The sequence below is a fragment of the Coturnix japonica genome, chromosome 4, assembly GCF_054131305.1.
Source record: "Coturnix japonica strain WE chromosome 4, WE-NBRP24, whole genome shotgun sequence".
In the NCBI taxonomy this organism is placed as follows: Eukaryota; Metazoa; Chordata; class Aves; order Galliformes; family Phasianidae; genus Coturnix; species Coturnix japonica.
This window is the reverse complement of record NC_140666.1, coordinates 85,818,791-85,830,857: the sequence shown is the minus strand read 5'-3', so window position 1 is coordinate 85,830,857 and position 12,067 is coordinate 85,818,791. Positions and strand designations below refer to the sequence as shown.

The following is a 12,067-nucleotide window of genomic DNA, read 5'->3' as shown; positions in this document are numbered from 1 at the left end:
GTCTAAGAAACACCATGTAGATCCTGGTGAATGTTCCAGATGGAGCTGTGAGAGTATCTTTTCACTTAATAAGCATGCTCTGTCTAGTAAGTAGTAGATTTCTGAGCTTTTAAAGATTTGCTCCTATGCATAGAACATTGTTTTTTCTCCTGCTTGCCAAATTCTTTACACGGAGAAGGAAATAGGGGGAACAAATAACTCTCGCCGTTTCTGCTTATTTATAGGTTGTTTCTACGTTGTTAATAAACATCATTCCAGAAAACCACGTCCCACTGAATTTGACTGGGAAAGCTAAGATAGATGGGAAAGCCTGGATGAAGGGACCTGCAAACAGTGGTCTAAATCTTGACTCAATGTGTGAATCTCAGGTATGCCGGTGGCTGGGCTGGGAAGCATTTTGATATAAATGTGTGTAATGTAGAGGAATGAGAGGGGGAAAACAGAAGGATGATAAAGTTAACAACAGACTCTTAAAGATATTTACCAACAGAAGGTAGAGATTAGAGGGTAGGCCTGGGTGTCAAGAGAAACTCTCTTCTGATCCTGACTAATGCAGACTCCATCTTGTTTTGTTAGACCACATCTTCATTGTTTTATTTTATAAGTGGAATAATGTAGATGATATTAGAGGTTTTCTTTTTGCTGTGAAGACTGCAACCTTCCAATACTTAAAGGAAGATTATAAATGGGAGGGAAATAAACTCTTGACGCTGGTAGATAGTGATATAGTAAAAAGGGAAGTGACTTCAAACTAAAGGAAGGGATATTTAGATTAGATGCCAGGGGAAATTTTTCACTGAGAGGATTCTGAGGCACTTGAACAAGCTGCTCAGAAATGCAGTGGATGCAGGGGTGTTCAGGGCCAGGCTGGATGGGGCCATGGGCAGCCTGATCTGTTGCTTGATGTAGCTATTAGCAATCCTGCCGCAACAGGGGGGTTGGAACTAGGTAATCTTTGGGGCCCTTCCAACCCAAGCCATTTTGTGGTAAGTGGGTAACATTGGTAAATATATTTAACCTTTCACCAGTTTGTGGTGGTGGTGTTCTTCCTGAATAATTGTGTTTTCTTTTACAGGTTATTATTAGAAGTGGGGAATTGCTTTGTGGTGTGTTGGACAAAGCTCACTTCGGCAGCTCTGCCTATGGCCTAGTCCACTGCTGCTATGAAATCTATGGGGGTGAAACCAGTGGAAAAGTGCTAACGTGTCTAGGACGCCTCTTTACTGCTTATCTGCAGCTCTACAGGGGATTTACAATGGGTGAGTATCACAAGGACTTATCCACTACTGCACTGCACTGCAGAACCTCGTGGGGTGTAAAGAAAATGCTGTTGGGCAGAATACATGGCAGGAGTTCTGTAAATAGTTTCACAAGACATTTTCTTTGAGTGGGATCGCTGGCAGCCTTTTTTTCCTCTCTCCTTATTTTAACATAGTTTACCTTCTAAGAATAAGGTGTAACCTTGAGTATGTCCTTAAAATTCTCTCATCAGTCCTGTCTAATGAAAATAGGTAGGGTATAAACATCTTGTATTTAAACATTGATTAGATACAATCTCCTATTAGCCTGTATGCTTCTTTTTACTTCAGTGGTTGCATATAAGCCATAAAAACTGACGAGTGAAATGGGAGGACCTGGAGGGGTTCTTAAAGCCTTGTGTATCTCCTTTAGCTGTAAACCTTTTGGTAAATATTTGACTTTCACGACAGCTTTGCCAACTCATACAAAAATGCAATTGGTGGTGAATAAAAAATTGACCCTCACTCTGTTTTCCCGCAATAGTTTAAATACTTCGAAGGGCCTGTAGAGCTTTGCGGGGTGTTTTTATACGGATGCTTTGCAGTGTTAAATTTAAGGGTTAAATTCACTGAAGCGAGGGTAGAAAAACTACTTTGACAGAGTTAGTGAGCAAAGATCATTAGCTAATTAAAACATCAGGAAAAGATTAGCAAGTCTGGAGCAGGAGAGTAATGTCTAGTGAAGGTGAGATGGTTCAGGACTGAACAAAGTGAGATGCTGAGATGAGTTAAGGTTCAAAAGGGGACAAGGTAGAAGAAACAAAGTTGTAATGGGAGGAGAAGAGGAGGGACTGGACTCTGAAGATGCTGGGATATGCAATGGGGCCATAGGCACCTTTGCCTTGTTCACACTTTGTTCACTTGTACAACTCAGTAGTAAAGCTCCCACTTGTCTCCCCAGCTGCAGTACATGTAGAGCACTGGGATCATTTAATCTGAGAGAGGTTTCTGGGACTCTCTGCTCAAAGCAAGTCCTGCCAGGTGAGCTTGTGCAGGGCTGTTTCCTCTTAGGAACATCTCCAAGGGCAGCAATTCTGCAGTCTCTCTTAGCCAGCATTTAATCTTATACATCCTTAAAAGTTAAATGCATCTCTTTCAGTCTCTATTATGTGTTTTAGACACTTTAGTGAGCATTTCTAGTGAATTCTGCAGGAAGCAATGAACACTTTTCCCAGTTCTTTTTTGGTTTAGGTCACTGTGGTCTGTCTGTCTTTAACAGGGATTGAAGATATCTTGGTTAAACCTGAAGCAGACCGCAAAAGACGCAAAATCATCAGAAAGTCAAGCCAGTGTGGCATTGAAGTAAGTCTGTTTTGCACAACTTTTTTTTCCCAGTGATTTAAAAATTCGTAAATCCTGCCCTATGTAATCATTTGCTTGGCACCTAAAGAAAACAACAACGCGTTTTACTTTCAGGTTGTTAGAGCAGCTCTTAATTTGCCAGAAACAGCATCATGTGAAGATGTCCAAGGGAAATGGCAGGATGCCCATCTCTGCAAAGACCAGAGGGATTTTAACATGGTTGACCTGAAATTCAAGCAGGAAGTAAACAATTACAACAATGAAGTTAACAAGGTTGGCATTGAGGCATCTGTATATACTAATTTTGTTTAGAGCCTTTCTGTTTAAGTTAATTTCATGTTGATGCAGGGTGACTGACTGTTCTGGAGGCTGAAACTTTCCATCTGTCTCCAGCATAAGGCTTCACATACCGCCTTCCCAGAACCCCTCAACCTTCTCCTTCCTGAATGAGATATGCAAAACCCTTTTAAAATTATAAACAGGCATGTCTGCAGTTAGTCTTTGCTTTGCTTTTAACAGGAATTAATTGTGTTTATTATTTTATTAATGATAGTCTTGTTTTGTCCCCCTCACCATACCCCAACTATAGGTTTGTATGCCATTTGGTCTGCATAGGTGCTTTCCAGAGAACAATTTGCAATTGATGGTACAGTCAGGAGCCAAAGGATCCACTGTAAATACAGTACAGGTAATGACAGTCATAATTCTTAGCAGCTTGGTATAATTTGTACTAGAGTGCACATTACTGAAGAGTTATTCTGTGGCTATCTAATAGCAATGCAAAATGGTTACTGTGGGCTTTGGAAGTAGCAGTAATGTGGGGACCAATATATTTACACTATTTTAGTTTCACATGAATTTGTATTGAAATACTTAATACGGAATGAGAGCGAAAGTGTTGAATTCAAGTCAAGGTGCTGGAACAACTTCATTTAAAAAGACCAGATATGATCCACATGCATTTACTGTCCGTCATTAGCAAGGTCCTTCACTGAGCATCTCAGCATTTAATTAAAGAACATTTAGTTGACAAGTAACTTTTCTATTCACTGTGTTTCCAAGGAAAAAATATTTCAGTTACATGAGCAAATGCTGATGGAAAAAATGATGTTTCCTTTTTTCCTTCCTGTTCAAATGTAGATTTCTTGTTTGCTGGGCCAAATTGAGTTGGAAGGTCGAAGGCCCCCACTGATGCCATCTGGCAAATCTCTGCCATGTTTCCAACCGTATGATTTTTCCCCTGGCTCAGGAGGATTTGTGACTGGCAGATTTCTCACTGGGATCAAACCTTCTGTAAGTTTAATAAACCTTCTGCTTTTAGTGGAAGTGCTAAGTCATCGCCTGAAAAAGTGATTGAGCACCTGGTGGGAAGGCAGGACCAACCCAGGGGAGCTCAGGTACAAGCAGAGCACCTGAGTGACTGTAAGGGATGGAGCCAGGATCCATCCCTTCCTGTACTTTATTTAAGGGTTGGCAGTGGAGGTGAGGGTATCTCTTGTTGGAGATCCCTGCTTACCTGAGGCCTTCCAGAGCTGAGCAGCTCTTTTCCTTCATTTCTGTATCTGTGGCTGCAGTATTTGGGCTCATTGTCATTTGATGTAGCCAAAGACTTTGCCACCCTGCTATTATACCATTATAGCATTACGTGCTTATACTGGAATTTATTTAGATCTTGCTATTGTAGGTTTTTTTTTCTATTACAGATAAATCAACTATATTCACTGTATTTTCAAATACAGCTTTTCAGAAAGAGTATGAATTACCAGCTTTGGTGTACCTGTCAGCAGAATGCTGATGGAATTGTTTTTGTGTTTAGGAATTCTTCTTTCACTGCATGGCTGGCAGGGAAGGTCTGGTGGATACTGCTGTCAAAACCAGCCGTTCTGGGTACCTACAAAGGTAAGAGGCTGTTATTCTGGATCCTGATCCAGACCACGTCTGCAGTATGTAGAAGGTGGAGCTTCTAAATTATGAAAGAGATGATAAGGGGTTCTGAGAGAGGACTCCTGCCTCCTTTTGCACTCCACTGATTCAGTGTGATGATGGAAATAGAGGAAAAAAGGATTGCTTTTTCATTGTAAGACCCTTCAGTCCAAGGAAATTGCCAGTGAATCATGCAGGAAGCTTTGCAATATTAATGTACGTTTTGTCTGCATGTCATGTCTGTAAGAATTTTTTTTTCCAAGGTGCACTTAAGGTTTTACTGGAAACAGTGTTTTTCATGTTAGGGTTATATATCATCCTTATTACTTTGTAGCCTTAGTATTTCTTTTCTCCTTTGGGACAGGTGTATCATAAAGCATTTGGAAGGACTGGTGGTTCAGTATGACCTGACTGTACGGGACAGCGATGGCAGCGTGGTGCAGTTTTTGTATGGAGAAGATGGGCTCGATATCCCTAAAACTCAGTTCTTACAACCCGAGCAGTTTCCTTTCATTGCTGACAACTATGAGGTAGAACACCTAAATGTTAATTATGTGGTGTAAATGGATGGACTGAAATCCGTGGTTAAGCTTATCTCTTAGCGAGGTGTGTCACTGTCAGACTATGCTGTATTTCATTTGTCACTGTATTTGAAATACAGAAGTGACTGTTAAGTCTCATTGTCTCTTCTAAGACTGCAGTTGAATTCACATCAACAGAGATGATGTTTTGTTCAAGTTTTCACATTTGATGACTTGCTTTTTTTGTGTCATTTCAGTCACTACTTACTAAAGGGTGGTATTAGTCACGTAAAGATGTATGGACTTGAGAATTGTTTTACAACAGCAGAACATTTAGAGCTGCAGTAGATGACCTTATTCAGTTTGCTCCTCCTTTTCAATTGCTGTGAGTGTAGAGAGTGGAGTAATCCCACAGATAACTTTCTTCTAGGTGATTCAAAAGACGAACCATCTGGATGAAGCCTTAGCAAGGATGGAGTCTCACCAAGCAAAGCAGCAGTTTAAAGCCATCAGAAAGTGGTGGGCCAGGCACCAAAACTCTGTGCAAAGACAAGGAGGTTTTCTATTGTTTTCCCAGAAGAAAATGGCAAGTGTAAAGGCACAAATCTCAGGAGGAGAAAGCAAAAACGGAAGAGATCCTGCTACTTTACAGGTAACACAGAAGCAATTGAATTGGCCTAGCCCTTAAGAAAGCAAAACAAAGGAAAAGGAAAAAAAAAAACTTTGCAGAATGCAGGATCCAGTGATTACTTATTTGTCCCTGTGTGTTTCACAGGTAACTTTCCCAGGTTTTAAAGGGATCATATATCAGTTGTGTGGGTAATGAAGCTGAGATTAATTTATTGATACTTAAGTCTGTGGGCCCTAGAGCTTAGGGCTGAGGCCAAAACCTCCCAGGTAAAACTGGTTTTAGAAAACAGCCTGTGGCTGTTGCACACAGAATACAGCTCTCAAACCAGCCCTGTCTACTGTTTCAAAAAGTGTGCTTGTATACTCTTGTACATCAGGGCACTGATTGTATGTTTTGGCTTCTACTGAATGAATGTATGGCCATGAAGTGCAAACAGGTGCTGCTTCACAGCTATATTTTCACAAGGAATTTGTCCTGGTACAATGTGGACAGTTTACACAGAACTCCAAATGGAAGGTGTTGAGATATGTAACTTCCGTTAGCTTGGCTGCACATGTCACTGGGATGTTTATTCAGCTGTGCTGGCTTTTTTTGTTGTTGTTGCTATTGGTGTGTCTAATGACATCCAGAACAATTTGACTTGAGGATTCATGCATTTGTTTGTTCTTTCTTTCAACAGATAAATAGATATAGATAAAAATATATATCTGTGTATATAAGCTCATAAAGCTCTGTGTGCAGACTACCACGTGACAAGCTAATTTCTCCTTCATAAAACAAAAAGCCTGTAAAATATATATTTAACTCATTTCCTGCATTGACTTCTTCCCCCCTCCCCCCCCCTTGTTTTTTTATCAAAGTCTGTTAACTTTTTCTACTATTAAATGAAACATTTGAAACGTGACTTGAAAGACTGGCCAACTGAAGAATAGAAATAGGACAGGTCAGCTTATATAATTAAGATACAAGCTGTATTTAAGGTCAATGCTGAAATCATAGGTGCAGATTAATTTATAAGAGAAAAGTTCCTTCGTTATGTCAGTTTTGGATAGGTGAGTCAGCTAGCAGTAAAGATTTAAGTATGTTGAGAGGTTTCATTTCAAAGTTAAAAGCATTCTTAACTCTGTTTCACTGGTTTCTAAGGTAGTTTCTACAGATAGACAATCTATTTCAAGTGTGTAAAGAACCTTGAAGACATTTGGGATCAAAAGTGTGTCATGAAATGGAGAATAGCGTATTTGTAGTTGATGTGTTCTTTATTTTGTGTTACATACAGTGTTCTGTGGATAAGCTTTTCTTCCTTCCCTTGCTAGATTGCTGGTGGAAGTGACACTATTTTGTTTTGGTCCTGTTGTGGCTTAACCAACCTGCTTAAAAATTTCTCTCTTCAGTTATTGAAGATGTGGTATGAGCTAGATGAGAAGAAACGAAGAAAGTATCTAAAGAAGGCCATTAAGTGTCCTGACCCAAGTCTTGCAGTTTGGCGTCCAGATTCCTACTTTGCATCTGTTTCAGAAAAATTTGAAAATGGAGTTGAAGATTATATCAACAAACGAGAATGTAAGGACGGAGGAGGTTGCGTGCAGCCAGCGCTTTCATCTGATAGGTAATAACTTCTGTGCTCACTTCTTTGTGCTAAGACATTAAAAGTATTTCTCTTTGTGGACTGAGTTGGCTAATGGTGAGAAGACTTTATCAGCTCTTGCTTTTGTCGTGACCTTTTGTGAGGCAAACATTGTGGATTTCAGAATGGTTCCTGAAAACCATGTTAGTGGAGTGCATAATGGAGAGGTGTTTGGGTTATCAGTTCCTTCCAAGCTTGGATTTTCATGCTGGTAAGGACTTGGGTAAAGGCTTCATGAAATAACAGCAGCATCTTTGTGTTCACCATATAAAACAATACTTCACAGTAACAGTTAAAAATGAAAATATGTTCTTGCCATAACCTAGAATTAGTGAGACAGTTGAGATAAGGAAGTGAGTGTAAATAGATTGTCGTTTGATAACATGAGAATTAGCAGTAGAAGTAAAGTATTACTTGCCTGGGCCCTGGTTTTGTGTTACTGGGCTGTATCTCTCTCAAATTAGATGATGATATCTAGTTTTATGGTTTCTGAAAGGGATTTGTCCAAAGGCTACCAAAAGAAATTGGCTGAGAGAGCTTCATTGGCTTCAGCCCTGTTTTGGGCTATACAATGTTCTTTATTTTGTACTCACTAAACTTAAACCTCTGCTTATGTCACATCTTTCAGATTAAAGGATTTGTTATATTTGAAGTGGCAACGGTCTCTTTGTGACCCAGGAGAAGCTGTGGGTCTTCTTGCAGCTCAGAGTATTGGGGAGCCTTCCACACAGATGACTCTGAACACCTTCCATTTTGCTGGCAGAGGTGAAATGAATGTCACGCTGGGTATTCCAAGGTGAGAAACCTGTGTTCTCCCTGGGTCCTTAGCTATTTTTGGCACATAAATAATAGTGCTTTGTCTTAATGGCAGGGATGCGTATTCTTGAGAGCCAATGATAATTCAGTTTATTGTGTGTTTTCAGAAATACTTCAACACTCTACAGTTTTGTGGCTTCTGGTTCACTTTCCAGAAACAAAATGACTGTAGAGGTTCCTTACCCTTCCCTGGTTTATAACAAATGGCTTGTTTCTGTATTTTGTTTACTACAGAATAACCCTAAGGCAACTATGCTGTGTGGATTTGCTCTCTGCTCACCTTACTTCCCCCTGCTAACTTCTAAACCTGGTTGTCTTTTATTTAAAAAATAAATACATAATATCACTGTAAATGATGACAAAGTCTTGTAGGTTTAGGATTACCATCAGCTAGGCAGAAAAGGACCTGGCTTATAGCAACAGCGTTTATCCTGGTTCTTCTATTTTCTGGCAGTGACTTTGCCAGCATACACATTTGCCAGCCAGTCATCATTTTTAGTAGCACAGATGCTAACACTGGCCTTGTGTGTGAGGCTGATGTCTTAGGTGGCAGATGGTTGTGTTACTTCAGTGAAGCAGAGGAGAGAGAGAAGGCAAGAGGAGCATACGTTATGCATTTGTAGGAAGCAGGCTTCATTAGATCTTTTCTGGGAACAACTTATTATCATCTCTGGTTTCTTCCCGTAATTGGAATGATAATGTAATGGGATCAGTAGAGCTGCTGCTGTGCTGTGCCTGATGAGGAACCAGGGAAGTGCAAAGGAGTGCTGCAGCAGTAACCGCAGCTCTTGATACGTATGATTTTGGTGAGACTGGCAGTTGCTGCATGCTGGCTTATTAAATAAACATGCTGCTGCCTGCTGTCTTATTAAATGAAAGAGATGTTGATTTGATTGCATAGTGCTTCTATTGCTTAATTTGAAAGACCATTCTTTATTTAAAGGTTACGGGAAATCTTGATGGTAGCCAGTGCAAATATTAAAACACCAATGATGAGTGTTCCTGTGCTCAATACCAAGAAAGCTCGCAAGAAGGTGAAACAGCTCAAGAAACAGCTCACAAGAGTGTGCTTAGCTGAGGTGAGCCACCTATGCAGCGTATCCTTTGAGAGTCTGCACATCAGAGACAGATGCACCAAAGTCTGATCAATTCTGAGCTCCGTCACTTCTAAAGAGTGCAGTCTTCTCTGTGCTCTCCTGCATTCTTTATCTTCTGTCTTGCTTCCTTGAGTCAGAATAGAGACAGAGTTAAGACTCAACTCTGCTAAAATACTGGGGTTATGTTCAGTGACTAAGGAATGGAGGTCAATAAAATGAAGCTATTGGCCCACCGAGCATGAGCTCATGTGAAAAAGTGGGATGAGGGGTCAGGCTGTTCTCCCAGTGTTGTCTAAATCAATCTTTGGCAGAAGTTGAAGCCAAAAAGAATTCAGTGAAGGAGAGTCATCTTCCCCAGGAACTGCCACAAAGCCTACAGAAAAGTTTTTCAATTAGTCTTTTGTAATTTTGCTCTCATATGGAAAGCATTGGAGTTGCAGGAAGTAAATAAGGTGCCTTCACCAAAACAGACCTGTTGCTGCCTGTAGGTCTTGCAGAAAATTGAGTTGGAGGAATCCCTGCACTTAAAGAACAAGGAGAACTGCCATCGCCTCTACAAAATCAGATTCTGCTTCTTGCCCCATGAATGCTATGAAGAGGAGAAGTGTGTGAAGCCCAGGTACATCTTACACTTCATGGAAACAAGGTCAGTTTGCTTTCACATGTTTCTCTTCTCTTGACCTCCTGTGGGCTCTAAGGATCACTGCATGTTTCTTATCACCACTGCTGTGGTTTTCAGTACAGCATTGTCCTGAAGGTGTGTTAGCAGAAGCATCTACACAGCTGCTTTTTGTCCTGAGCAAGCCTGGGTATCAGTGGCTTGCACGCAATGCAGAATTCTGTTGAGGTTGACCAGGGATGACTAACCTTATTGCTTGCTTGGACCACACTGAGTGAAGTGGATTTGTCTTAGGGTGCATATAAAATACACAGTTAATGTATATATGTTACAAAACAAAAAGAGAGAGCAATAAAAGCATAAAGCTTGTGGTTTGGACACATGAGGTAATTTGTGAGAAGAGCCTATACAAGCAGCATCACATTCCTTACCTTTGGATGTTGAGGTGTTTATTTTCAATGTGCTTTAGGTATCCTCTGATGCTGGCATTGAACTTAAACGAACCTTGTGATTTTTGTTGTTGTTTGTTTTCTAACATTTGAAAAGAGGAAGGACTTCATTTGTTGTTGGTGGTGGTTGTTGTTGTTCAGGCCATGTGTTCATACTGAGTTACTTCATATAACAATTATGCTTGTTGGTTTTAAACAAATAAAAATCCAGTCTCTTCTGAAGGTCAGTGTGGTGCCCTGATTTTGCTATTCAGATGAGCTTAAATTGTGGGCTTTTGGATACATGGCTACATTTATGGACTCATAGAATGGCATGGGTTGAAAAGGACCGTAATGATCATGTAGTTTCAACCCCCCTGCTATGTGTAGGGTTGCCCACCATTATAAGAGATTTGATACCAAATTTTTATTCTCAAGGAAGTGGGAAAGGGCCAAACAAACATTATTTTCCTTACTCTAGGAATATTTTTGCATCCACCAAAGAATTATTACCGATCACAAGTTGGTTGGCTTCTTAAGATATATTTGTTTCCAGAGGATCACAGAGTGGCCCGGGTTGGAAGGGACCTCAAGGTCCCCCTGCCTGGCAGGACCGCCAACCTCCCCATTTACTAGAGCAGGTTGCTCAGGGCCCCATCCAACCTGGCCTTGAAGACCTCCAGGGATGGGGCATCCACAGGCTCTCTGGGCAGCTGTTCCAGCACCTCACCACTCTCTTAGTAAAGAACCCTGACATCCAACCTAAATCTTTCCTCTTTCAACTAGAGAGGGGCAGTCACCTCCCTGTCCCTGCTGGCCAACAGTTAAGTCGTTTTCTGACAACTTAAAATCAGTGTAGTTGAGGTTAGATATTTTGGGTTGCTTCTTCTTTCAGATTCTTTAAGATTTTCCTGGAAGCCATTAAAAGGAAGAGAGCCAAGATGTCATCTTTTACTGAAGTCAGTACCCGCAAAGCAACTTGTAAAGATTTAGAAGGAGTTGGAGACAAGGTACAGAAGCACATTAACCTGAGCTCAGTACTTCACTTCTTTATCTGTGTTTGAAACCAGAATCTGGAGAAGCATAGCCTTTTTTGATAAGACACTAAATGTGTGAATACTAAATTACTCATTAATTATTTTCTTCATGCATAAATTATCTTTGTATTCTCATAACAACTACTTCCTTGTCCATTTTATTGTAGATAATATCCTCATTTACTTAAGACTGTACTCTGAGAATGCATATTTGTTTTAGCTTCAGTGAGACAAAAGCTTACTGCTCTCCCAGAATGAGATCCTGTTACAGAACTGCTTGCCAATACCTTTGGGGAAAGATAATTTGTTTGCTGAAGAGCTTTTGCATGCTTCTTCTGTCACGTCTTTCTCAGTAAGGGCTGTCGTATAAACAGAGCAGTAGCGTAGCATTATAGAATTCCTTCTTTAATGTTAAAGAGGGAATGTTTACCTTAAAGATGGATGGGATTGTTAAATTACAAACGCGTAACTAAAGGCTTCTGATGGATTTCATGCATTCTAGCAGAGTCAGTCTGATTCTGATTATCTCATTTATTATGGATTTCTAGGCACAAAATAATCAAGAAGCTCCAGAAGGTGAGGAAGAAGAAAATATTGTTGATGCAGAACCTGATGAAGGGGATGGTGATGCTACAGAAGCAAAAATGAGGAGGAACCAGGAAGAAGAGGTAATGTCTTCATAGGTGCTCAGCACTGTGCTTTGTTTCTATTTCCTCTGCCTTGATCTGCATAGGCAGGAAAACTTCCATCAAAGCAAACTCCAAAGCTATG

At 40.4% G+C, this 12,067-nt stretch overlaps 1 protein-coding gene across 1 annotated transcript in view; it reads left to right on the top strand.

Moving 5' to 3' along the window:
- The window catches only part of POLR1A (RNA polymerase I subunit A), a 28,186-nt gene that overhangs the window by 9,449 nt on the left and 6,670 nt on the right, over nucleotides 1–12,067 (top strand). Inside the window, exons 15-29 of the mRNA XM_015862578.3 lie at nucleotides 225–368; nucleotides 1,076–1,259; nucleotides 2,518–2,600; nucleotides 2,715–2,873; nucleotides 3,190–3,288; nucleotides 3,741–3,893; nucleotides 4,417–4,499; nucleotides 4,888–5,053; nucleotides 5,475–5,696; nucleotides 7,067–7,281; nucleotides 7,928–8,095; nucleotides 9,059–9,194; nucleotides 9,701–9,858; nucleotides 11,155–11,269; nucleotides 11,845–11,964. Of these exons, the coding sequence (XP_015718064.2) occupies nucleotides 225–368; nucleotides 1,076–1,259; nucleotides 2,518–2,600; nucleotides 2,715–2,873; nucleotides 3,190–3,288; nucleotides 3,741–3,893; nucleotides 4,417–4,499; nucleotides 4,888–5,053; nucleotides 5,475–5,696; nucleotides 7,067–7,281; nucleotides 7,928–8,095; nucleotides 9,059–9,194; nucleotides 9,701–9,858; nucleotides 11,155–11,269; nucleotides 11,845–11,964 (2,205 nt within the window). The remainder of the gene's footprint in view (nucleotides 1–224; nucleotides 369–1,075; nucleotides 1,260–2,517; nucleotides 2,601–2,714; nucleotides 2,874–3,189; nucleotides 3,289–3,740; nucleotides 3,894–4,416; nucleotides 4,500–4,887; nucleotides 5,054–5,474; nucleotides 5,697–7,066; nucleotides 7,282–7,927; nucleotides 8,096–9,058; nucleotides 9,195–9,700; nucleotides 9,859–11,154; nucleotides 11,270–11,844; nucleotides 11,965–12,067) is intronic.